Below are 24,607 nucleotides of genomic sequence, written 5' to 3' on the forward strand. Positions count from 1 at the left end.
CCCATGTGGACACTGTAGACTTGTGCTTACTTGGCCTCTGTCTCTTTATCCTCACAGCTTTGTGGAGTTGTGCCAGCAGCCTTGAAGGAAGTCTCCACCTGGCAGGCATTGCATGGGCTGAGAATGCTTTTGATGAAGAGATGAGCAACAGCAACTCTTTGCAGCTCTGTCGCAAAGGACTTTGAGTCAGTAAACTACAGAAGTAAACTGGCTATATTTTGCGAGTAAATTCTAGCACATTGCTAGTATATCATCCTGCAATTAGACCTAATCTTAGGACACCTGTGCCATACTGCTAGGTTTTAACTGTTTGAGCAGAGATGCTTGAGCCACGTTTACTTTAATCTGCAGGCACCAAATCTGCTGCAAAGATGGAAGACTGGAAGACACAGATGACAGTCAGCTCTCCCATGGAGGTCTGCTTCTCACCAGGTATGTACTCAGCATTGTTGCCCAGTCAGCCAATATTAACAGAGTTGGCCAACCTCTGTGACAACTGGCAAAAATACCCTTTCAGTCTGTGTTTAAGGCCTGATGCCAGAATCCACCATTTCTCTCACAGCTGATCAGGGAGTCCACTTCCTGCCCATCTTGGTTTTGAAAAGCTTTCTGAATATCCCACCGTTTTCTTAACCTCCTCTTTTTAAAGTGGTGTCATCTGGTGACAAATTCTAAGAATGCAGCCAAACTAAAATGCAGAGGAAGTTTGTGGGAGCGTCAAACTGTTGTGTATGAAGCCCATCAATTTACCCTTTTGTGTATCATTTTCTGTTGTAAAGTCACTTATGCCAACACATCAGTAACCATGCTGACCCTGTATAGACTTGTGCTTACTTGGCCTCAGCCTTTTTACCCTCCCAGACTCGTGGAGTCCTGGCAGCAGCCCTGAAGTGAGTCTCCCCCTGGCAGACGTCATTACATGGGCTGAGAATGCTCTGGATAATGAGACAAGAGCGACTCTGACACTGCTGAAGCTGTTTCCAGCTCTGTCACAGAGGATGCAACTACAGTTCCACTCTGCATGCTCCCATCACTGCTCCAGAGAAGGCTGCAGAGGAACCCCAAAGAGAGGCCTGGGTTTTCTCAGAGAAGCAATTAAATATTCTTCTCCATCACTTCAGTCTGTAGACTCATCCCACCTGAAATGGAAGAGCTGGCAGAGCTGACAGGACTGACCTACAAACAGGTGAGTGTTTTTATTCTTTCAAGGTTGTTACAATACAAGTATATTAAATTAAATTCATGTTCACTTTAGGCTCAGTTATGCTCATTAATTAGCTTAAAATTTTTTCTGTTTTCCTTTTTATAGGTGAAGACTTTCAGAACAGAAGAGCAACAATGAGGAGGAGAAACTAAGATGCCACATGTCCCTCATGTAATTGGCTCCAATTATTAAACAAATGATCTGTTTCTGTTTCAGTGGTTATCTGGTGAATTGATTGGATTTCATGAAATGTAGTGTCTTTAATTTGAAACAGGAGCTCTGTATTCTGGTTTTACCGACAGTCCACCTGTCTGTGATTTCAGAGAGAGGGACAGCCTCCACTCAGGGAGCACTACAACCAGCCTGGGATAGAGACCCCCCCCCATTGATGCTTCATTAAAACAGGCTGTTTTTATATATTTCTGTTTCAAAGTTACTGATGCATTGATTAGTCTGCAATGATTTTCTTCCAATAAATGAGGATATTGGTCAAATGAAATCCTTCCTTTGTGTTTTTGAGTCTCTAACATAATATTTGGCAGGATTGTTAAAGTTCATGAATTTTTCAGAAGTCGTGAGATTTCTTTCTCAGCTTGTTTATATCGAGGACACAAAGGGAAGTGTTTGTAACTGGGGTAGAACAGCAACACCTCATCTATCAGGATCATCTAGGCAGAGGTGCATATATCCAAGCTGATGCAGGCTTGCTGTGGGATACTTGTGCAGCCCTTCCTCCTCAGTACCATGTAAAAGGATTATTTCCAAAAAGAGAAACCAACGGAGTCCAAGCACAGTGGAAAACAATAAATATCTTAATCAATATGAATACAGTCCCCATCATCTCAGTATTCATAAGCACAATCACTGTCCCATCTTTTGAAAGCACTGCATAGGATTCAGGAGAGTCCTCAGGGTGGCGTCTCTTGGTGGATGGAGTGCTTTTGCTGTGGGAGGCAGTCACCACCTGGTCAGGTTTCCCCATAACGAAACACTCGTCAATATCAGTATATTTTTCTCTCTGAAGCTGTCTGGGAATAAAACAGTGGAGACCAATAACTGAAATGTTTGGCATCAGTGGCGCGCCGCCATCTTCAGTATTGCTGAGATTCTCATCATCATGCTCGACCAGTTTCATTTTCATTTTCCAGCAGTGGCGATCCTGATCAGTCACTATGATATACGTTGCTTTCCTAACAAAAATATTTTCCAGCTGAGATTTCTTGTTTCTCAGTATATCACTCATTAATTAAATATATTCAATAACACAGACGTCAGTTCTGCACTGTTATTAAAAATGGATCAAAGGCTAAAATGTTAGCAGCAGAGAAGCTTTTGATTGAATGATGGACTTTAAACTTGATTTTACTGAATTTTTTTGTGCAAGTCTATCATTAACATTATTAACTGACAGATGTGGCAGTTTAAAATGCTTACAGAGAAAACCTTTTTTAATTTGCAAAGACACATTCTGAACTCTTAAAGATAATTTTTTTTAAATGAAACTGATAAGAATAAATGTGAAAGTCGCATCTTTTAAACTCCTGTACAACTTGAGTCTAGGAGCTTTAACATGGAAATGAGTCATTGATGTTAGAAAAAGGACGTAAAATAAAGAAACAAAGCTGTGAGGTTTAAAATGACCAATTTTTGATCCTGAACTCTTTACAAAAATAAAGAAATCAGAGTGAAATGAATGAAAATGAAGGAAATCCTGACTGTTCTGCTTTTATGGAGATGAGTTGTGACTAAGGCTTTGGCTGGGCTGCAGAAGATGTTCACATTTCAAACCAGGCCACAGAGGTCTGAAGGTTGAGGCTGCCACTTTAGACAGAAACTTCATTATCCTCGATTTCTTAATATGAAGTATGCAAAGTTTCAGGTCCCTGCCGTCTTTAGTTTTCTCAGAAATAGTTGAAGGGATGAAGGTAGGACTGTTCTTAGAGGGTTTTCTTGGATAACTAAGTCCAGATCCTTCAGATGAACTCTCTCATACTATGACTACGAATCCAGAAGATTGCAGCTCATGTTAACACAGAAAGATAGATTCTTGAAGTCCCTAAAATATTTGGATGTCCAATCTCTGACAGCAGATATGGAGGCAGGCAGGGGACTGATATTTTATTGATCTTCTAAACTGGAACAAAATTGGACTTGCAGTGAAAAAGTATTACATTTGATTTCCTGTTGAAATCTTTAATTTAGGAACTATTTTCTTTCTGCTGAACTCCATCCACCAACTGTATCAGTGTGCAGGAGGAAGCACACATCAGCCTGTGATGAGACGCCAGAGCTGTAACAGGACTTTGGTTGTTAGACGTGTCACAGCACGATTTCTAAGAGTTTCTCTATGAATTCTCTGTGATTTAAGAGTCATGACTTCAAATATTGTAGCTCATCAATAAAAATAGAATAGAATAGAATAGAATAGAATGCCTTTATTGTCATTATACAGGATGTACAATGAGATTGGAGGGCCACTCCTGTTCAGTGCCATGTAACAGAAAATCAAACTCTCTAAATAAAAATAAAAATATTATAAAAATATTATAATCTAGTATAATCAATATGATCAAGAGATATACAGAAAATAAACAATGTGTAAAATATACAAAAAATAGAATGTATAAAAATATATACATACATACCTACATTGGTGCATCTGTACATTGTAAGAAAGTAAATGCGTGTATACATATAATAATGAAGATGATGAATATTGCACTTGGTGAATGAATATTGCACTAGTGAATGAATACTGGATATTACACAATATAGGAATGTTAGATATTGTTCAGTATGAATAATCTAATATTGCACAGAGATGTGGGTGCTGCACAGTTACAGTGGGTGTTGCACACTTACAGTGGGTGAGTGTGTGAGTTCAGGGTGGTGATTGCTCTGGTGAAGAAACTGTTCTTGAGTCTGTTTGTTCTGGTTTTGATGCACCTGTAGCGCCTGCCAGAGGGCAGCAGGTCAAACAGGTCAAAGCCAGGGTGTGAGCTGTCCTTGATGATGTTCCTGGCTCTGCTGATGCAGCGGGAGGTGTAGATGTCCATCAGGGAGGGGAGAGGGCAGCCAACGATTCTTTGTGCTGTCTTGACTACCCTCTGAAGCCTGACCCTGTCTGCCTCAGTGCAGCTGCTGTACCATACTGTGATACAGTACGTCAGCAGGCTCTCAATGGATGAGCGGTAGAAGGTCAGCAGCAGGTTTGAGTCCAAGTTGTTCTTCCTGAGGACCCTCAGGAAGTGAAGTCGATGCTGAGCCTTCTTGATAACAGCTGTGATGTTATCTGACCAAGAGAGATCAGCAGAGATGAGGACACCGAGAAACCTGAAGGTGTGGACCCTCTCCACACGCTCGCCGTTGATGTAGAGGGGAGCTGGGTCAGTCCTGTGCTTCCTGAAGTCGATGATGATCTCTTTGGTTTTCATGGTGTTCAGTACCAGGTTGTTCTCTGAACACCAGGCTGTCAACTTCAGGACCTCCTCTCTGTAAGCTGCCTCATCTCCCTTTGAGATGAGGCCGACCACTGTGGTGTCGTCAGCAAATTTGACGATGAGGTTGTTATTGTGGGCCGGACTGCAGTCATGGGTGTAGAGGCAGTACAGGAGGGGGCTCAGCACACAGCCCTGTGGGGAGCCAGTGCTCAGTGTGCGGGTGGAGGAGAGATGGGGGCCAAGTCTCACAGTCTGGGGCCGGTTGGTTAAGAAGTCCTTGATCCAGGAACATGTGAGAGGGGGCAGGCCTAGGGTGTGCAGTTTGGTGGTGAGAATGTCCGGGATGATTGTGTTGAATGCTGAGCTGTAATCCACAAAGAGCATGCGAGCGTAGCTCTGCTGCTGCTCCAAGTGGCTCAACACAGAGTGGAGAGCTACAGCGATGGCGTCCTCTGTGGATCTGTTTGCACGATATGCAAACTGATGGGTGTCGAAAGTGGGGGGCAGATGGTCTTTGATGTGCTGGAGAACCAGCCTCTCAAAGCACTTCATGATTACCGGTGTGAGGGCCACAGGGCGGTAATCATTTAGGCTGGTGACAGATGACCTTTTGGGCACGGGGATGATTGTGGCTGTTTTTAGGCAGGGGGGATGACTGCTTGGGCCAGGGAGAGGTTGAAAATCCTGGTGAGAATCAGGGTGGGCTGGTGGGCACACGCTCTGATCACCTTGCCAGGTACTCCGTCTGGTCCGGCAGCCTTCCTGGGGTTCACTGCCAGGAGCACGCGCCGTACCTCATGCTCCTGGACAGTGAGTGGGGTGCAGCCTGGTGGGGGGGGGGGGGGGGGGGCAGGACTGGAGCAGATGGGTGGTCCTGAGGCATCTCAAAGCGAGCAAAGAAACAGTTAAGTTCCTCTGCTAGTGACACACTCAGGTCTCCTGAAGTCACATCACAGCCTCTGAAGTTTGTGATGTTCTGAATGCCCTGCCACACCTCCCGTGTGTTATTGCTGGACAGATGGGACTCTATTCTCCTCCTGTAGTCCGTTTTGGCTTGGAGGCAGGATTTCATTCTCCCAAAGTCCTCATTTATTGGAAGAAAATCATTACAGAGACATTCACAGCATTACTGATGTTAGAAACAGCCTCTGTTTTAATGAAGCATCAACAGGACAATATAAACATCAGGAAGATTTACAGAAAAAACTCATACAGTATAAAACATGGATGTAGCTTCCACACTGAAAAAACTGCAGCCAGTGTAGAAGTGCTTTGAAGCTGCTTTCTATCTGAAAGCCACCAGCCTGCAGATCCACAGTCAGCCTCACCCCTCCTCATCACACGTGGAGTTTTGCAGCCAAGATGGTGGAAATGCTCGAGGCACGGACCAGGTGACCATCTGTGGCAAGCTGGGCACAGCTGAATGTGATAAAGTCCAGGAGGGGGCGCTATCAGGTAACGCAGCATGAAAAGTGTTTGTATCCATCCCAGGCTGGCTGTAGTGCGTCCTGAGGGGGGGGCTGTTCCTCTCCCTGAAACTGAATCACAGAGAGGCAGACTGTCAGTAAAACCACAATACAGAGCTCCTGTTTCAAATTAAAGACACTACATTTCATGAAATCCAATCACTTCCCCCGATAATGACTAAAATAGAAACAGATCATTTGTGTTGGAGATACTTACATGAGGGACATGTGGGGGGATGTTGCTTAAAGGTCCATGAAGTGGACAGTCCTTTTTGGGGTGTTGATGCTCTGAGCACCAGTTGGCATCTTTGTTTCTTCTCCTCATTGTTGCTCTTCTGTTCTGAAACCACGTCTTCACCTATAAAAAGGAAAAAAACAGATTAATGAGCCAGACAATTAAATTTAATATACTTGTATTGTAACAACCTTGAAAGAATAGAAACACTCACCTGTTTGTAGGTCAGTCCTGTCAGCTCTGCCAGCTCTTCCATTTCAGGTGGGATGAGTCTACAGACTGAAGTGATGGAGAAGAATATTTAATTGCTTCTCTGAGAAAACCCAGGCCTCTCTTTGGGGTTCCTCTGCAGCCTTCTCTGGAGCAGTGATGGGAGCATGCAGAGTGGAACTGTAGTTGCATCCTCTGTGACAGAGCTGGAAACAGCTTCAGCAGTGTCAGAGTCGCTCTTGTCTCATTATCCAGAGCATTCTCAGCCCATGTAATGACGTCTGCCAGGGGGAGACTCACTTCAGGGCTGCTGCCAGGACTCCACGAGTCTGGGAGGGTAAAAAGGCTGAGGCCAAGTAAGCACAAGTCTATACAGGGTCAGCATGGTTACTGATGTGTTGGCATAAGTGACTTTACAACAGAAAATGATACACAAAAGGGTAAATTGATGGGCTTCATACACAACAGTTTGACGCTCCCACAAACTTCCTCTGCATTTTAGTTTGGCTGCATTCTTAGAATTTGTCACCAGATGACACCACTTTAAAAAGAGGAGGTTAAGAAAATGGTGGGATATTCAGAAAGCTTTTCAAAACCAAGATGGGCAGGAAGTGGACTCCCTGATCAGCTGTGAGAGAAATGGTGGATTCTGGCATCAGGCCTTAAACACAGATTGAAAGGGTATTTTTGCCAGTTGTCACAGAGGTTGGCCAACTCTGTTAATATTGGCTGACTGGGCAACAATGCTGAGTACATACCTGGTGAGAAGCAGACCTCCATGGGAGAGCTGACTGTCATCTGTGTCTTCCAGTCTTCCATCTTTGCAGCAGATTTGGTGCCTGCAGATTAAAGTAAACGTGGCTCAAGCATCTCTGCTCAAACAGTTAAAACCTAGCAGTATGGCACAGGTGTCCTAAGATTAGGTCTAATTGCAGGATGATATACTAGCAATGTGCTAGAATTTACTCGCAAAATATAGCCAGTTTACTTCTGTAGTTTACTGACTCAAAGTCCTTTGCGACAGAGCTGCAAAGAGTTGCTGTTGCTCATCTCTTCATCAAAAGCATTCTCAGCCCATGCAATGCCTGCCAGGTGGAGACTTCCTTCAAGGCTGCTGGCACAACTCCACAAATCTGTGAGGATAAAGAGACAGAGGCCAAGTAAGCACAAGTCTACAGTGTCCACATGGGTCAGCATGGTCACTGATGTGTTGGTATAAGACACTTTAGAACATAAATCGATATAAAACAAAACAAAAGTAAACAGCTTAACCTCTAAGGCTTTTATTTTGGTGGAATCCTTAAACTTTACCACCAGGTGTCGCCATTTTGCAACAGTAAGAAAAAAAAAGTGGCGGGACGTTTGGAAAGTCTTTCAAAACCAAGATGGAGCTGAAGTGGACTTCCTTTTCCAGCTTGGAAAGAGAAATTGAAGCTTTTAACACCAGGTCGGGAGATGTAAGTACTGATATATGGCCTTACAGCACACTGAGTCAAAGGTGTTGCTGCAGCTGCTCACAGTTTAGCTAACTCTGGGAAAAACAAAAAGGCATACATACCGGTGAGTCACTGTGCCTCAATGAATCACCCCCAGCGTGTGCGTCCTTACGAAAATCCACTATGGTTTAAAACCATAGTGGATTTTCGTAAGGGCGGCCTGTGGCCTGGTAGTGAAGCTGTCCGTCCGTGGCTGCTCGGGGTCGTTACACTGCAGCTCTTGCCTGGTTCTGGCAGCAGTTATTCGGGTTGGTGTCTCCCGCTTCGCCCCAGCCCATCGAGCTCCCGTGGCTCTGCCCGGGAAAGGACGCGGGCAGCCACAGGCGTAGTAGAAGGGATGTTTGGAAGTCATGTGCGTCTTCCAGTCTGTCAGCTTCGCAGCAGATTTGATGAAAAGTGGCTTCAAGCTGAGCAGGACGACGCTGTGTGTGCTGAGACTGACTGAAGAACAGCTTATAAGGCCTTCTGCGGCTGTGGGGTTGAACCAGTCGTTTTATTATTGAGTCAAAGCAGTTTCATTGGTCCTCATTCATCATTTCATTTAAACAGATTTTCTTCAGGTTTGAAGGGAAAATAAAGCACTTAGAAAGCAGAAAATGAGCTTCATTAACTCTCCATCAGCATTTTTAAATGACTGTGTATGGTATATTTACGTATTTGGTATTGCTGGATTTAGAAAACATGCACATTAATTCAACAAGCCTACTGTGTTATATGAAAATACATACAGCATAATAATGTTTTAGATTGGAGACCTAATTCTGTCAATACTTCACTTTCTCTCAGTTGGGGCACTTCATACATTAAGTGACTTAACACCCTGATTATGCAGGCTACATTTACATATTTGGTATTGATGGATTCAGCATAACTCCACCTTTCCAACAAGTCATCATGTGTGTTTCTATGACAATCCCTGGCAAAGCAATTACAAAGTAAATGAAACCATTCTGCATAGATATTTTTTTTCCATGCCCGCCTGTTTTAGGTATGTGTTCCAAGGTCTCTATCTACCCCATACTTTAAGATATTCACATCCAGTTTTTCTAATGGGTAAAGCAAAGTCCTGACTACATGCATGTCTATTCTGAAAGCTCTCAGGCCTTGCATTATTAAACTACATCAGTTTTTGTGTGCTAACTTTCATGCAGACAGGCTGTACTTGAGCTCTTTTTTACTTTTGGGGTATATAACAATATCTATCAATTTAACCATGTTGGCAGTAAAATAATTGATCCAAGAATTCATTTCATATGGAGGAGACCTCAGAGATGAGGATGTATGTTTGACCTCAGAGGGTAGAATGTGTGTGTGTTGGATGGAATGTTGGTGGTTAGACTGAGAGCTCCAGCTGACAGAGTGGGAGACTTCAAATTTTTCATCTTAAATTTTTCTTTTTAAACTGCCACTGTGTCCACAGTGTTCATTCTACAGCCATCATTTTACCCTCAAAATGTAGAGCCACTCCTCTTCTTTCAAACAATGTGTCTCTCAACCCTAACAGATGGAAATATTTTAAACTGTGAGGATCCAAGTACAGGGAGTACCTTCCAACTCCTCCATTAAGAACAATGTAATTTTAGAGAGGAGATTTTCTCAAAACCAGAAAAGAGCCCTTTTTTTAAACTGCTCCCATGATGACGTTTTTAAGTCCAGGTAAATAAAAAATGCACTTCTGTTTAGAGCAGGTCCTTGTGAATCTCACAGTGTAAAAAGTATTCTGATAGGAGCTACAGTTTTTGATTTAGAAGCAGTAGTTCAACAGGTGCACCGAGGCAAATTTAACAGGGATTTGCCACAAAGTGCCTGTAATTCAGCAGTTAGGCAGTGCATCTGACTGCTGTTTTCAATTGGTGGATTTAAATGTATGCAAGCATTCTGATTGGCAGAATGAACTTTAAACTGATTGGTGGATTTGTCTTCAGCATGCAAGTGTCTTTGATGTTGGATCAAAGAGTTCTATGCTCAAATATCAAAGAGTCACAGCACCTCCCCCAGAGTTCATAAGCAGACCGCGAGTGAAAGTTTCAACACAGCTTGTAACTGTTAGTTCCTTGGTGAATACAAACTTACAAACTTTTCAGTGATTCAAGAAATCAAGAATGACTACCAACCAAGAGATCGTTCCCTCTTTAGAAACCTCAGAGTTCGCTGTGAACACTGACAGCTTTGACAGAATCAAAGCAGAAAATGATGCTTTAAATGAAGAACATGAAGCGCTCCAGAAGGAGCTCCAGCTCCTGCAGGAAAGAACCAGAAGTAAAATGGTGCTACAGGAAAACTGCGAGGAGCTAAGCAAATTAAATGAAGAAATGAAGGAACGGCATGCAGCAATGAAAAGAGAAATCCAGAGACTCAAGGATGGGCGTGAGCACGTCACGAGTTTAGTTGAGTGTTGTAAGGCTAACAATGAAGCCTACAGCAACATTCAACAAGAGAATGAGATGCTGCAGACAGATATTGAGGAGGTTCAGCAAGCTCTTGAAGAAGTAAAATCTTTAGTGAGAGAAACAGCCAATGATGACATTATGAACTCTCTGTGGTCTAAACATTGGGATTTGCGCAAGGAGCGTCAAAATCTCCTTGAAGAATATTACAGCTATCACAGTCGAGGAAGTCTGAGGCTGTTGAACAGCATAAAAAAGGAAAACGCCGACTTGGAAGCTCAAATCAATGACCTTCAGATCAATATCCAAATGAGAAGAGATTTGGAAGAGCTTAAAGCTGAGGAGAAAGCCCTGCAAAAGCACAGCAGAAAACTCTTTAAAAAACAAGCTGGTCTCTCCAAGCAGATTGAAATCGAAGAAGATTGGAGACAAAAGTATTTTGTGCTGAGGCAACAGACAGATGCCATAAAGCAGAAAAATGAAGAAGCAGCTCAACAAATTCAGATCCTCAATAAGAATTTAGAGGATTTAGCTGCTGTTAAGGTGGCCTATAAGACTCTGAAAGCAGAGAAGAACAACATGACGAGTCAACATACGACTCTGGAGAGGGCGATTGAGGGGCTACGGTCAAAGGTCCAAAAAGAACAATCTTTGCAGCAAAAAACGGACAATCTCAGAGCTCAGATTGAAGCCCTCAGCCTGACAGCTCCCGCTCTGCAGGCCCAAATCACAGAGCTGCACATAAACCTCCAAGGAGAAAGAGTCCTTAACCTGATGTATGAGTCATTGGAGGCTGAAAAAAAGAGCATTGTTCAGCGCAACAACCTCATGCAGAGAGAACAGGACAAACTGATGAAGAAAATGAAAAAGAAAGGACTCTCAAGGAGAAATGTCCAGCAATGAGAGCTGAGACAGATGACCTCAGAAGGGAACAAGGAGCCCGAAAAAGGGGCTTCCTACATGGAGTCAGAAAGCATAGCAATGAATGGCAATTCATTAAAATTAGTTAAGCAACTACCCAACCAGCCTCGGCAGATGGCTGCCCCTCCCTGAGCCCGGTTCTGCCGGAGGTTTCTTCCTGAAAAGGGAGTTTTTCCTCCCCACTGTCGCCACTTGCTTGCTCATAAGGGGGTCGTTTGATTGTTGGGGGTTTCTGTATAATATTGTATGATCTTTACCCAGCAATATTATACAGCTTAACTCAATTTTATTGGCATATGCCAAGTGAATTGCTCAGAATACAGCAATTCACTGTATTCTTTCCAAACCTTTGACTGGTACTGTATGTTAAATAAAAAAACAAAAAAAAAAAAAAAAACTTGTCAGTTGTCATGGCTCAGTCAGTAAGGACTCCAAACGCGGAGGGGGCAGGGGGGGGGGGGGGGGGGGGGGGGGGGGCTGGAGTCTATGCCAGCTGACATGCATCAAATTTTAGTGCTTTGATAAGCCTCCAGCCCTGAACACAATGATATGTATAAAGTCCCTAAATGTTAGCCCGCCACCTAGTGGCACCTGGAAATATCATGAAATATCGTGTTTTGTGTGTCCTCAGAGCTATGAAGGTGTCAGTTTTTGCCATTTTCAGGCCTGCTGTTTAAATCATCTCCTTCTAGGGTATTTCACCCATTGAGACCAAAATGGCTCCAGATCATCTCGACAAGTAGCCCATCAAAGGTTGTTCATGGTTTTGGAGAATATTCAACGGCCTTGTCACACCAGGCCACTGAATTTGGCCTTTGTTTTTCTCCCTCACCACAAAATTGTTCGTGCACTTGTTCGCACATGCTTTGCCCGATCGGCCTAAAAATGTGATCACTCAGGCGGAATCCATAACTGTGGATTCAAGGCAATAGGTGCAATAGCGCCCCCTACAGAAGCAAATGAAAACTTGTATGACGGTCCACAGAATTAGTTTCTCTGAAATGTAACCCTAATGCTTGCTAATTAAAAAAGCTGCTCCCACTTGTTAATTGAGTGATGGTGCCTGCATATGTAACCAGAAAGCACCTCTGAAGCCTAACCAGTCATTGCGAACCTGTAGTTACATTTCTCGAGCTGCTTGTCAAGTTAGGTTCAGAGAGGATTTTCGGTTATGTACGTAGGACCAACGCAGAATGCTAACCCAGGCCTTATTAGATCAATAGAGTGATCATTTTTGCATATAATCCAGAACAGTTACACTTATTAATCATGCATTTAATGTGCCCAAGGGTGACGTTTACTTCCTCTAATGGGTTTGCAGAAATCATGTAAAAAGCATACACAACAAAAATGTAATCCAGATGTTTTATCAAACAGCTGCTAAAAGCATTTCCTACATTGGAAAATCAGCCACCATGTTGTAAGTGACATCATCTTGCTGGGAACTGTAGTTTTTTCTTGAAGGCCTTTCATAGGTCCACTGGTGCTGAAAAGTAATGTTTGACTATGGCTTTCTGAATACAAGCAACTATCGATTATTTTAGTAATTAAGTATTCTATTGATTAATGCATCAAGTAATCATCTGCACATTTTAACTTCCGTATGTCTGTGTAGATTCTCAGTCATCCAGGTCATAGTAGTCTCTGGAGCTTGAAAAAGGCGACTGGACTTCTTTTTGTTTCTTGAAGACGTTTCACCTCTCATCCGAAAGGCTTCTTCAGTTCTCAACCAAATGGTGGAGAGACCCAGGTATTTAAACCCCTGTGGGCGTAGTCCCCTGGAGGTGGTTATGACCCTCTATTGATCATGTGCGTGAACACATGTGCCCAGGTGTGAAGGGGGCGTGGGTCATATTTAATCAGTGGTTTCAGTTGAAACCAATTTAGGACTCCGCTCCATTGTTTCCTGTGGCCTATTGAGGTCACTGGAACAAAGGTGTGAATGGGGGTTGAGACGTCTGGGAAGGGAGCTCAGGACAGCACTGTAAGCGGGGGAAAGTTGGTGACGTAATCCACCTCCTCTGTTCAATGATGGTTGTTCACAGTGGACATAGATGGCTTCTTTCACTCCTCTTTCAAACCATCTGTTTTCCCTGTCCAAAATATGAACATTGGCATCCTCAAAAGAGTGCCCTTTTTCCTTCAGATGCAGATGTACTGCTGAATCTTGTCCTGTCGAGGTGGCTCTTCTATGTTGTGCCATTCGTTTGTGAAGAGGCTGTTTGGTTTCACCAATGTAGAGGTCCGAGCACTCTTCACTGCACTGAACAGCATACACTACATCGCTGATCTTGTGTTTGGCGGGTTTGTCCTTGGGATGAACCAGTTTTTGCCTTAGGGTGTGACTTGGTTTGAAGTATACTGAGATGTCATGCTTGGAGAAAATTCTTCTGAGTTTCTCTGACAAGCCTGACACATATGGGATGACAATGTTGTTCCTCTTGTCCTTCCTATTCTCTGTAGTTTGTGTTTGGCCTTCATTCCTGTGCATCTTAGCTGATTTGATGAAGGCCCAGTTGGGGTAACCGCATGTTTTGAGGGCTTTCTCAATGTGTGTGTGTTCCTTATGCTTCCCTTCTGCCTTAGAGGGAACACTTTCCGCACGGTGTTGTAGGGTCCTGATCACCCCAAGTTTGTGTTCCAGAGGGTGGTGGGAGTCAAAGAGGAGATATTGGTCTGTGTGTGTGGGCTTCCGGTAAACTTCAATGTTGAGGCTTCCATCTTCCTCGATAAGCACCGCACAGTCCAGGAATGGTAACTTGTTATCTCTGGTGTCCTCCCTGGTAAAACGTATGTATTTATCCACTGAGTTAATGTGACGAGTGAAGGCTTCTACTTCTTGGGTTTTGATTTTGACCCAGGTGTCATCTACATATCTGTACCAGTGGCTAGGTGCCATCCCTTTGAAAGAACCAAGAGCTTTACTTTCCACTTCCTCCATGTAAAGGTTGGCTACAATGGGAGACACTGGGGAGCCCATGGCACATCCATGCTTCTGTCTGTAGAATCCATCATTGTATTTAAAATATGTTGTGGTAAGGCAGAGATCTAAAAGTGCACAAATCTGATCTGGGGTGAAGCTGGTTCTGTTCAGTAAGGAATCGTCTTCCTGTAGTCGTCTTCTGACGGTCTCCACTGCCTCAGTTGTGGGTATGCAAGTGAAAAGTGAAACCACATCAAAGGACACCATGGTTTCATCTGGATCCAGTACAAGATTCTGGACCTTGTTGGTAAAATCTGTAGAGTTTTCAATGTGGTGGGGTGTGATGCCAACAAGCGGTGATAAGATGGTGGCGAGGTGTTTGGAAATGTTGTAGGTGACCGAGTTTATACTGCTGATAATGGGTCGAAGTGGGACTCCTTCTTTGTGGATCTTTGGGAGTCCATAAATGCATGGAGTGGCTTCTCCAGGGTACAGGCGGTAGTAAGTGGGGCGGTCAATGGCTTTTTCCTTTTCAAGTTGTTGCAGGCAGCAAACAACTTTTTTCTTGTAGTTGCTTGTGGGATCACGTCTCAAGACCTCATAAGTATTGTTGTCACTGAGGAGTGTAGTAATTTTGTTGTGGTAATCCGATGAATTCAGCACAACCTTGCACCTCCCCTTGTCGGCTGGCAGTATGGTGATGTTTTGATCCTTGCTTAGGGCTGTGATGGCCTTCTTCTCCTGAATGGTGAGGTTGGATGGAGGAAGTCTTGCACTGGAGAGAGTGGCTGAAACTTTCATCCTGATCTGTTCTGCTTCAGGATGAGAAAGTTTGTTATTTCTTATAGCGGTTTCTGTTGCTGTGATGAGGTCTACTATAGGAAGCTGTTGTGGGGCTATGGCAAAGTTGAGTCCTTTGGCTAGTGTTGTGTATGTTATTGGATCCCATAAACACTTTTCAAGCAGACAACTGGAAGTTTCACACAGCAACCTGATTTATTGTTTTTTTCACACAGCCGGTTCTCTACCCAAAAGCGCCCTCCCGTGGCGACTCGTTATTTTCTTCCAACTACAACTTAACAATACAACCAACCTCCACCACACAGGAGCACCGTCACTACAACATTAACTCAAAACCCTCTTTACTCTATGGGTTCAATGCTTCTGTCTGGAACACCACAGCTCTTCCCCTGTAAAATCAATACTTCTCCATCCATTGAACATTTTCAGTTATTGATTTTTTTTTTTTTGTCTTTTCTTTTGTTTTTTTTTAACACAAACAGGAAAAAAAAACTTATTTTTACTCTTCCTTTCTTTTCTCACATTTACAATCTCAATTCCAAGTTCAGTCTTTCAGGAGGCCGCCGGTTTCTCACTGGGCGAGTGTTCCCTTCGACTGTAGGTGATGTCAACTCAGTTGGCTGTGTTCCCACAGTGCTTTCTTCCCTTTGTTGATCCACATCTTCGTTTGTATCGAGATCATCACAATCCCAAAAAGTTCCACCACAAGAGTCTGTTTTGGTCAGCTGAGCTGCGTTTCCATTCACCCCCAACATCTGATTTACATGCTTTTTTACACATTTCCCATTCAGTTCAACACTGTAAGTTACAGGACCCAGAATTTCTTGTACAACTCCATTCAACCACTTCTCCCCTCCCCTGTAATTCTTTACCAAGACAGGTTGACCTACAGCGAAGACCCTGACACGGGGCAAAAGTGGGTCTGTTTTGTTTTGCATTCTCTGGGAAAACTGAGGTCTTATTAGTGACAGTCGCGTTCGAACTTGTCTTTTCAGAAACAACTCCGCTGGAGTTTTTCCTGTTGTTGTGTGGGGCATGTTTCTGTACCCTAAGAGAAAATTTGCAACACAGTGCTCCAGTGTCATGCCACCAACAGCTCGATTCTTTGCCAGTGACTTCTTAAGATTTTGGACTAATCGCTCAGCTAATCCATTACTGGCAGGGTGGTATGCAGGCGATTTAATGTGCTGCACTCCATTTTTTTTTAGAAATGACTCAAACTCTTGCGACACAAACTGAGGCCCGTTATCTGTTACAACTTCTTTTGGTAACCCGTAAGCTGCAAACAACGTTCTCAATGTTTCAATGGTTTTAGCAGATGTAGTAGTATGCATAGGAATAACCTCTGGCCATCTAGCATAGGCATCTATCAGTACCAGGAACATCTGCTTGCGGTCCTCTGCAAAATCAAGATGTATCCTTTCCCACGGACTGGAAGCCCATTTCCATGAATGTACTGGTGCAGTACAAGGCACACTACGTTGCTTTTGGCAAATGGCACACTCACTGACTTCCCTTTCAATGCACTCATCTACTGCTGGCCACCAAAACAAACTTCTGGCAAGGGATTTCATCTTAACTATTCCCCAGTGGTGTTCATGCAGTTCAGCGAGCAACTGGTTTCTGAATCTTTCAGGAACTACGACACGTAGCCCCCACAGCAGACAATCATCCTCAACTGTAAGCTCAAGTCTTCTCTGAAAATAAGGCTTCAGCAAATCATCCTGTACATGTTTAGGCCAGCCAGTCAACACCAACTGTTTCACCACTTTCAATACAGAATCTCTGTCTGTTTCTTTCGCTATCTCCCTTTCAGTGAGAGGTAACTCTTCAAGGTAAGATACTTTGTAAATGGGGTTTGACACCACATCTACATTCAGTTTCATTGGTAGCCTTGATAAGGCATCTGCATTACTATGCTGTTCAGATCTCTTGTACTGAATCTCGTACTTGTATGCAGCCAGGATTAGAGCCCACCTTTGCAACCTAGCAGCAGCTAGTGTAGGTACACCTGTTTTTGGTCCTAAAATTTTCAGTAATGGTTTGTGGTCTGTCACCAAAGTGAATTTCCTTCCAAAAAGGTAGTCATGGAACTTCATAACACCAAACACCAACCCAAGTGCTTCTTTTTCAATCTGAGAGTAGTTCTGTTCAGTCTTGGTTAACATTCTTGATGCAAATGCAATCGGTCTTTCACTTCCATCTTTCATTTGGTGACTGATTACAGCACCAACTCCATAAGGAGATGCATCACATGCTAAGATAATTGGCAACTCTGAGTCAAAATGCACCAAAACTTTGTCAGATTGCAGTGCCTTCTTTGCATTCTCAAATGCATCTTGACAGTTTTCTGACCAAATCCAGTCTGCATCTTTGTGCAGCAATGCTGACATCGGCTGGATCAGGGTGGATAAGTTTGGAATAAACTTCCCATAATAGTTTAACAGAGCCAAGAACGACCTAAGTTCAGTTACATTTCTTGGGACTGGGGCCTTCTGAATGGCAGTTGTCTTTTCCTTCATAGGATGAATACCTGTGGCATCAATGACATGTCCTAAGTAGGATACACTGTCTTGCATGAACTCACATTTTTCTTGCTTTACTCTGAGATTGTAGCCTTCTAGCCTCTTAAGAACTTCCTTTAAGTTAGCCAGGTGGCTTTCTGCATCTTTACCAGTTATCAAAATATCATCAAGATAGCAGATAACTCCATCCATGCCCTGAAGCACCTGATCCATTATTTTCTGGAAAATTGCAGGGGCACTTGCAACACCATAGGGCAACCTGTTGTATCGATACAACCCCTTGTGAGTGTTTATTGTCAGGTAATGCCTAGAGCTTTCCTCCAACTCGACTTGCTGGTAGGCCTGGGATAAGTCTAGTTTGGTGAATTTCTGACCTCCTGCTAATTTTGCAAACAGATCTTGAGTTCTTGGGAGTGGATACTGATCCACTTTTAACCAGGGATTTATGGTGACCTTGTAGTCTCCACATAATCTTGCACTGTCATCCTTTTTAGGTATACACACTATTGGAGCGGCCCACTCACTGTAATTAGTAGGTGAAATAACCCCTTCCGCCTCCAATTTAGTCAGTTCCCTTTCCACAGCTTCTCTCAGTGCATAAGGCACATTTCTGGGCTTGTGGAACTTTGGTACTGCTTCGGGTGCTACATACAACTTGGCTTTAATACCATTCAACTTGCCAAGCTCAGGTTTGAACACTGATGCATACTTGGTGCATACGTCTTCCACTGTTTCTGGAGCCACTCTATTCACTTGTGACCAGTCCAGCTGCAACTGGCTAATCCAGTCTCTACCCATCAAAGTGGGGCCGCTTCCTTTTACAACTAGCAGTTCTAGTTTTTTAGTGGTCTCTTGACATTTTACTTTTGCCATAAATTTACCCATCAGTTGCAATGATTCTTGGCTGTACGTTTTAAGTACACAATTTGCTGCACTAAGTTTAACTGACTTAAATCTGCGCTTGTACAGCTTTTCGGATATCACTGACACTGCTGCACCAGTGTCTAGTTCCATTTTCACTCTTGAACCATTTATACTGACATACACGTAATAAGGTTTTACAACATCACCATTACCTGTGTTAATTTCAAACAGACCAAAATCGGGACTGTCTAATGTCACAACTGGATCATTGTCAGAGTTCGGTGCAGCCTCCATTTTATCCTGCACCAAAACATCGCTGGCCACTCTGTCTTCTCTGTTGTGGTGTGACAGGAGTTGCATGCCATCTCGATCTCCCTGAAACTTGTGAGCGCTGCCTCGATCTGCACTCTGGGGCGGCTTAAGATCACTGACACCAAGGCAGGACTGGTGCGTGAAAACGCTGGGACGCCTTTTCTCCATATCCAGATGCATGGCTCCCTTGGTCGTCGTGGAATAGCCTCCTTCCTTGCGTGAGCGACAGGCTTTGGCTATGTGTCCTTTCTTTTTACACTCATGACACTCGCTTGCCTTAAACCTGCAGTCGTTCGGGCTGTGACTCTTTCCACCGCAACGATAACAGGGCTTCCCGACAGCTGCACATTTCTCCGTAGCTTCACGGTACCTTGCCTTAGCTTTCTTGTCCACTATGTGAGCCTTGAAAGCTTTCTGTGCAAATTGCTGTGCACTGTCCTTGGTTACCTCAAAAGAGAGCGCCATTTCTACAGCAAGCGGGAGTGTCAAGTCTTTGGTGTGCGCGGTGCTGAGCAGCCGATCTCTCAGCTCACTGCTCTTGACCCCACAGACAAATCTATCACGCAGTGCTTCATCTAAGAAGGTCCCAAACTTACATGTAGCCGCTAACTTTCTTAAGCTGGCCACATACTCACTGATCGTCTCGTTGTCTTTTTGGTTTCTCCCGTGAAACTTGCACCTTTCTGCAATGAAATTGGTCTTCGGTACGTAGTGCCGCTGAAGCAAATTCACCAACTCCTCGTAGGTTTTTTCCGACGGTTTATTTGGTGCACATAAATCCATCAACAAGCTATGTGCTCGTTTCCCTACCACTGTGAGAAACACCGACTTAGTTTTCACCTCTTTAGTGTCCAAGCCGTTTGCTGCAAAATACTGCTCGAGACGTGCACGGTAGTTGTCAAAACTTTCCTCACTTTCCTCGAAGTGAAAGTCTTCTGGCTTTCCAAACGCCATTTTCTTAGCTCCGGTTCGGCGGTCCTTTCACTCACCAAAGCTCGGCTTTTCGTTTTACAGTCCTGGGTTGCCTCGATGGAGTCGCTCCGGTTCGGCGGTCCTTTCACTCACCAAAGCTCGGCTTTTCGTTTTACAGTCCTGGGTTGCCTCGATGGAGTCGCTCCGTCCGCGGACTCTGTGTCTTCCAACTTGAAAATCCCATCCTCGTCGCCAAAAGTCTGTTGTGTATGTTATTGGATCCCATAAACACTTTTCAAGCAGACAACTGGAAGTTTCACACAGCAACCTGATTTATTGTTTTTTTCACACAGCCGGTTCTCTACCCAAAAGCGCCCTCCCGTGGCGACTCGTTATTTTCTTCCAACTACAACTTAACAATACAACCAACCTCCACCACACAGGAGCACCGTCACTACAACATTAACTCAAAACCCTCTTTACTCTATGGGTTCAATGCTTCTGTCTGGAACACCACAGCTAGCACATTTTCTTCTGGTTTGGTGAGGACCCTGTCTGATAGGTTCTTCACCCACTTTCGTTAGTTTCCGTTGCTTATCGTGTCGTCCTGTTTGTTAACAGATGAATGGTATGCCTTGGTTTGCAGAGTTTGAAATTTACGTAGTTGTCTTTCCTTGCCTTTGATGTGTTGTGCGAGCTGGGCTTTGTCCACAAATGTAAAAACTTCTTCTGCGATGGTGTGAGGTAAGAGTGATGAGAGTTTCTGCTGAGTCTGGTGGATTTTGTTCTGGAGTGCATCTATGGTGAAATGGACCTGTCTTATCCTTTCACTCAAAAGGTGGTTCTGTGCTCTCCATAGAATTTGGTCAGCTCTATGTCCTTTTACTGTGGACCCAAGGTGCAAACTCTTGGGAACCAGTCTGGACTGTCTGCATCTCAAGTTGAAACGAAGGTGGTTCCTGTAGTCCGCTAGCTTTCTTGAGTCCCTTTCATACTCCCGCACCAATTGAAGGGTGTTCCTCCCAAAGTGCAAGGCAATATGTCTGTGTACATTCTCAGTCATCCAGGTCATAGTAGTCTCTGGAGCTTGAAAAAGGCGACTGGACTTCTTTTTTGTTTCTTGAAGACGTTTCACCTCTCATCCGAAAGGCTTCTTCAGTTCTCAACCAAATGGTGGAGAGACCCAGGTATTTAAACCCCTGTGGGCGTAGTCCCCTGGAGGTGGTTATGACCCTCTATTGATCATGTGCGTGAACACATGTGCCCGTACTTCCGTACTGCAGTTTCACTGCAGTGAAACAAACAGGGTGGATGGAGCAGCTGCAAAGTTCTCTGTTCTTCATGTTGCTGATCAGGTGGTTGAAGAAGGACCTCCAGCTGTTTCCCAGTAAAGGTTTGAGGTGGTTACAGGAACAAGCGCTGCTGCTTTGGACGTCTTTGGCTCCACCGTCTCAGTAACGGCTCCGCCTCTTTGCGCTTGCTGCGCATGTGCAGACAGACTGCAGTAAAACAGCTGCTGTTGTGTTTTTGTTGAAAAACTGGGGGCTGCATGAGCTTAACGCTGTAATGCTTTTTATTCACAAGCCTCCTCCAAATTACGTTTCTACTGCAGCTCTATTTTTAGTCGCTAATCAGGGATTAAAGCATAAAAAATATTCTGACGGAGCCCCTCGATACTGAGGAAGGGGGGGGGGGGGTGTCCGTCACCAAACGATCGCTAGTGTTATGACAGCCCCCGCTAGCAAACTTTGGTTGTAGTGATCTTCTGGTGGCTACAGCTGCCGTAAAGAGAAAATAACAGCTGCCGTAAAGAGAAAATAACAGCTGCCGTAAAGAGAAAATAACAGCTGCCGCAAAGAGAAAATAACAGCTGCCCTAAAGAGAAAATAACAGCTGCCGTAAAGAGAAAATAACAGCTGCCGTAAAGAGAAAATAACAGCTGCCGTAAAGAGAAAATAACAGCTGCCGTAAAGAGAAAATAACAGCTGCCGTAAAGAGAAAATAACAGCTGCCGTAAAGAGAAAATAACAGCTGCCGTAAAGAGAAAATAACAGCTGCCGCAAAGAGAAAATAACAGCTGCCCTAAAGAGAAAATAACAGCTGCCATAAAGAGAAAATAACAGCTGCCCTAAAGAGAAAATAACAGCTGCCGTAAAGAGAAAATAACAGCTGCCCTAAAGAGAAAATAACAGCTGCCATAAAGAGAAAATAACAGCTGCCCTAAAGAGAAAATAACAGCTGCCGTAAAGAGAAAATAACAGCTGACATTCTCTGCACAGCCAGCAAAACGCACGAGCGCAGCCACACACGCACACTCACAGCACAATGGAGGCGTGGCAAAACTTGTCAGCGATGATCCACTCGTGTTACATCATGCCTGAAATTTGCATTTGATCTTCATGTTTCCTCTTACTCCTCCTCGCGTTCATGCCGCATGACCGTAGGGAGATCAAACGTGCACATTGTGAACTTTCCCTGCTCTGTGGTAGGTTGCAAACTGCAGTGAAATAATACAGGTGGAAGCCGCGATAAAAGCAGCGGTATAGCTGTGGCGGCTGGTGTTTGCTAAATGCAGTGATAGTGGGGGCTCTCCTGAATACACACACACACAACATGGAGGACATTTTAGAGTCTGTACCTGTTGATATGACCTGATGTGGTCACACAGCTGTATTGTTGGATTTAGACCTTTCCAACAAACTCTGCTTGGTGTTTCTGGGACAATCCAAGGAAAAACTGCTGAAAAGTATATGAGAACATTGATTATAGATTCTCATATTTCTATTTACTGTGTGTCTGTGTTTGAAGAGCAGTATCAACATATTCACATTCTGTTTGTCAGATAAGGAGAGAAGCCCCTGCCCTCTGTTTTGGATGAGTCAGCCCTGCCTCCTCAGCACCAAAGCCAGAGAGGTTATTTCCAGAAAGAGAAACCAACTGACTCCAAGACCTCTATAACCATCACCCACACAGTAATCAAGGCAGTTCACATGAATGAGTGACCCACACCAAACCAAGTTAAGGTGTTTTTGTTTCTATTCTTGGTAGTGTTCCCATTGGTAGTAGACACAGTTACAAGACAGCCATGAGGCCATCACAAATAGCTGAAATGACAATAAAGGTTTTGACCAACAGGGGGGGCTTGTGTGCACATGAAGCCTCAGTAATTAACCTGTTTTTGAAGCAACTGGATGGAAAGCTTCAAAGCTTCGTTTGGCCATCACTAATTACACTGAGTACCTTCTGACAATAACAGACTTGTGTGGCAGTCACTGGGCTGGCCTTGTTTTCTTGTTGCCGTTTTCTGCATCTCTAGTGGGTGGAGCTGACCCAATTTCAGATTAAGCACACCTGAGCAGGTCAAGCACAGGTGTGCTTTAAAGTAGCCCTGCCAGATGCTCTTGGCTCTCCTCTTTTCTTCATGGAGGCTGCTTGGCTGATGAAGTGTTTGGTACCCCTCTCACTCATACACTCTCTACACATTCAAACATGGCATGTATGTTGATGTGCTGGTAAGCATTTGAGCTATATTGTTTACACCTGCACAGGTTAATTTGGTTAGTTGTGACTTTGGGCTTGCCTGTGAAGAAAGTTTGAGTTAATTAGTCTCAGGTTTGGTAACTTGTGATGAGCTGATATTTTGTGTGCCAAGTATTGGTGTTTGGAGGCTATATCATCTGAATGACTACACCACTTGTCTGTCTGGTTACTCTGAGCAGTTCTTTTCTGTTAAATGTTTTCAGCTGTTAATATTCTGGAGGTTGAGTTTTTGTGCTGTCTTGTATAAACTCAGACAGTTTAGGACACTTGGAGCCGTATTGATTATTGGATGTGTGTAAGTTGAAACTGGTGCTTTCCCTGGTAGGCTGAAGGAACGATTCTCCTTTGGGATTCGTTCATTAAAGGTGTTAGTGTTGCAGTGAAATTTTATTTGGGAAAAAAAAGGATTTTGCTATGAATCATTTAAATCAAATTTAAATTTAAATTTGTAGAAAATTAGTTAATGAAGGGACATTTTTTATTTATTTTTTATTATACTTTCTGAAAAATCTACCTGGAAAAAAGTTTGCATTTGTTCTTGAGTGATGATTTTGTACACTTAATTTATGAAAAAAAATTCCAGACATCAATGTATGGGGAAAATTGTTTTGTTCTATTGTTTCAGAACAATAACTTTTATTTTGATAAAGTATTTTCTACTTACATATAAACTTTGCCCAATTCTATCCTGGGTTTTAACTAATTAATGATCCAAAGGAAAAAAATCTCAAACCAGTTAAACTTCATGGAAATTCTTCATAATTATTAAAAAGTATTGGTATCAGTATCAGTGATAATGGCCCTGTGTTTACTTTACATAGGATCGATACCAAATCTTGAAGTGTCGCACACAACTACACTGAGCAGCATACACCAGGAGTGATTGACAGTGCTAAGACCCTCCTCCTGGCTCTGACTGGTTGTTTTTGACTGGGAGCGGTTCAGGGAGGAGGTGGAGGAGCTCCATTTTTTTCGCAGATTATTGGTCTCATACTGTCTGACATGGTGACAGTTTTAACAAATATGTAAAAACCAGATTTTTTATAAAAGTTACATCCTGCAGCTTTAATCTGTATAAGATTAAAGGCTTTAGCTCTTACTGTGGATGAGTGTTTGCCATTTTTTCAGTTTTACACATTTAGCTATGTGGTTTTGAAAAAGCTCCCATTTTTACAAAGGTTGTTGGTTTAAAAACAACACAACTTTATGCATAGTTTATGAAAGGCAGAGAAAAGTTAAGACTATTGTGATGAACTCTGAATAATTGTTTTACATTCTGTGATAAATGATGGAAGTCACCCAGGAGGATTAAATGAAGATGGTTATATTTATTTGAGCTGTGAGTTTTTAATATCAGGGTAATTTTATGGG

At 43.4% G+C, this 24,607-nt stretch overlaps 1 protein-coding gene and 1 long non-coding RNA gene across 4 annotated transcripts; one reads left to right on the forward strand and one right to left on the reverse strand.

Annotated features, from left to right (window-relative positions):
- The first annotated feature begins 61 nt into the window (after nucleotides 1-61).
- LOC115799988 (uncharacterized) lies at nucleotides 62-1,647 on the forward strand. Its single transcript, XR_004021629.1, has 5 exons — nucleotides 62-185; nucleotides 352-432; nucleotides 845-1,186; nucleotides 1,310-1,375; nucleotides 1,528-1,647. It is a non-coding gene; the product is annotated as an uncharacterized LOC115799988 (long non-coding RNA).
- A 4,209-nt stretch (nucleotides 1,648-5,856) lies between these two features.
- nanog (nanog homeobox) lies at nucleotides 5,857-8,766 on the reverse strand. 3 transcript variants are annotated; one of them, XR_004021528.1, is made up of 6 exons: nucleotides 8,114-8,766; nucleotides 7,561-7,688; nucleotides 7,314-7,394; nucleotides 6,560-6,901; nucleotides 6,328-6,468; nucleotides 5,857-6,182 (listed from the first exon to the last, which is right to left on the reverse strand). XR_004021528.1 is itself a non-coding variant. In XM_030756075.1 (3 exons), the coding sequence occupies exons 1-3, from the start codon at nucleotides 6,599-6,601 to the stop codon at nucleotides 6,096-6,098; spliced, it is 270 nt and encodes an 89-aa protein (XP_030611935.1). In that variant the 5' UTR covers nucleotides 6,602-7,074; the 3' UTR covers nucleotides 5,857-6,095. The 3 variants fall into 3 exon arrangements, 1 of the variants encoding a protein (XP_030611935.1); XR_004021529.1 differs by lacking the exon at nucleotides 8,114-8,766 and having other exon boundaries at nucleotides 7,561-7,757; XM_030756075.1 differs by lacking the exons at nucleotides 7,314-7,394; nucleotides 7,561-7,688; nucleotides 8,114-8,766 and having other exon boundaries at nucleotides 6,560-7,074.
- Nucleotides 8,767-24,607: the final 15,841 nt, after the last annotated feature.

This window comes from Archocentrus centrarchus, chromosome 20 (assembly GCF_007364275.1).
Source record: "Archocentrus centrarchus isolate MPI-CPG fArcCen1 chromosome 20, fArcCen1, whole genome shotgun sequence".
Lineage (NCBI taxonomy): Eukaryota > Metazoa > Chordata > Actinopteri > Cichliformes > Cichlidae > Archocentrus > Archocentrus centrarchus.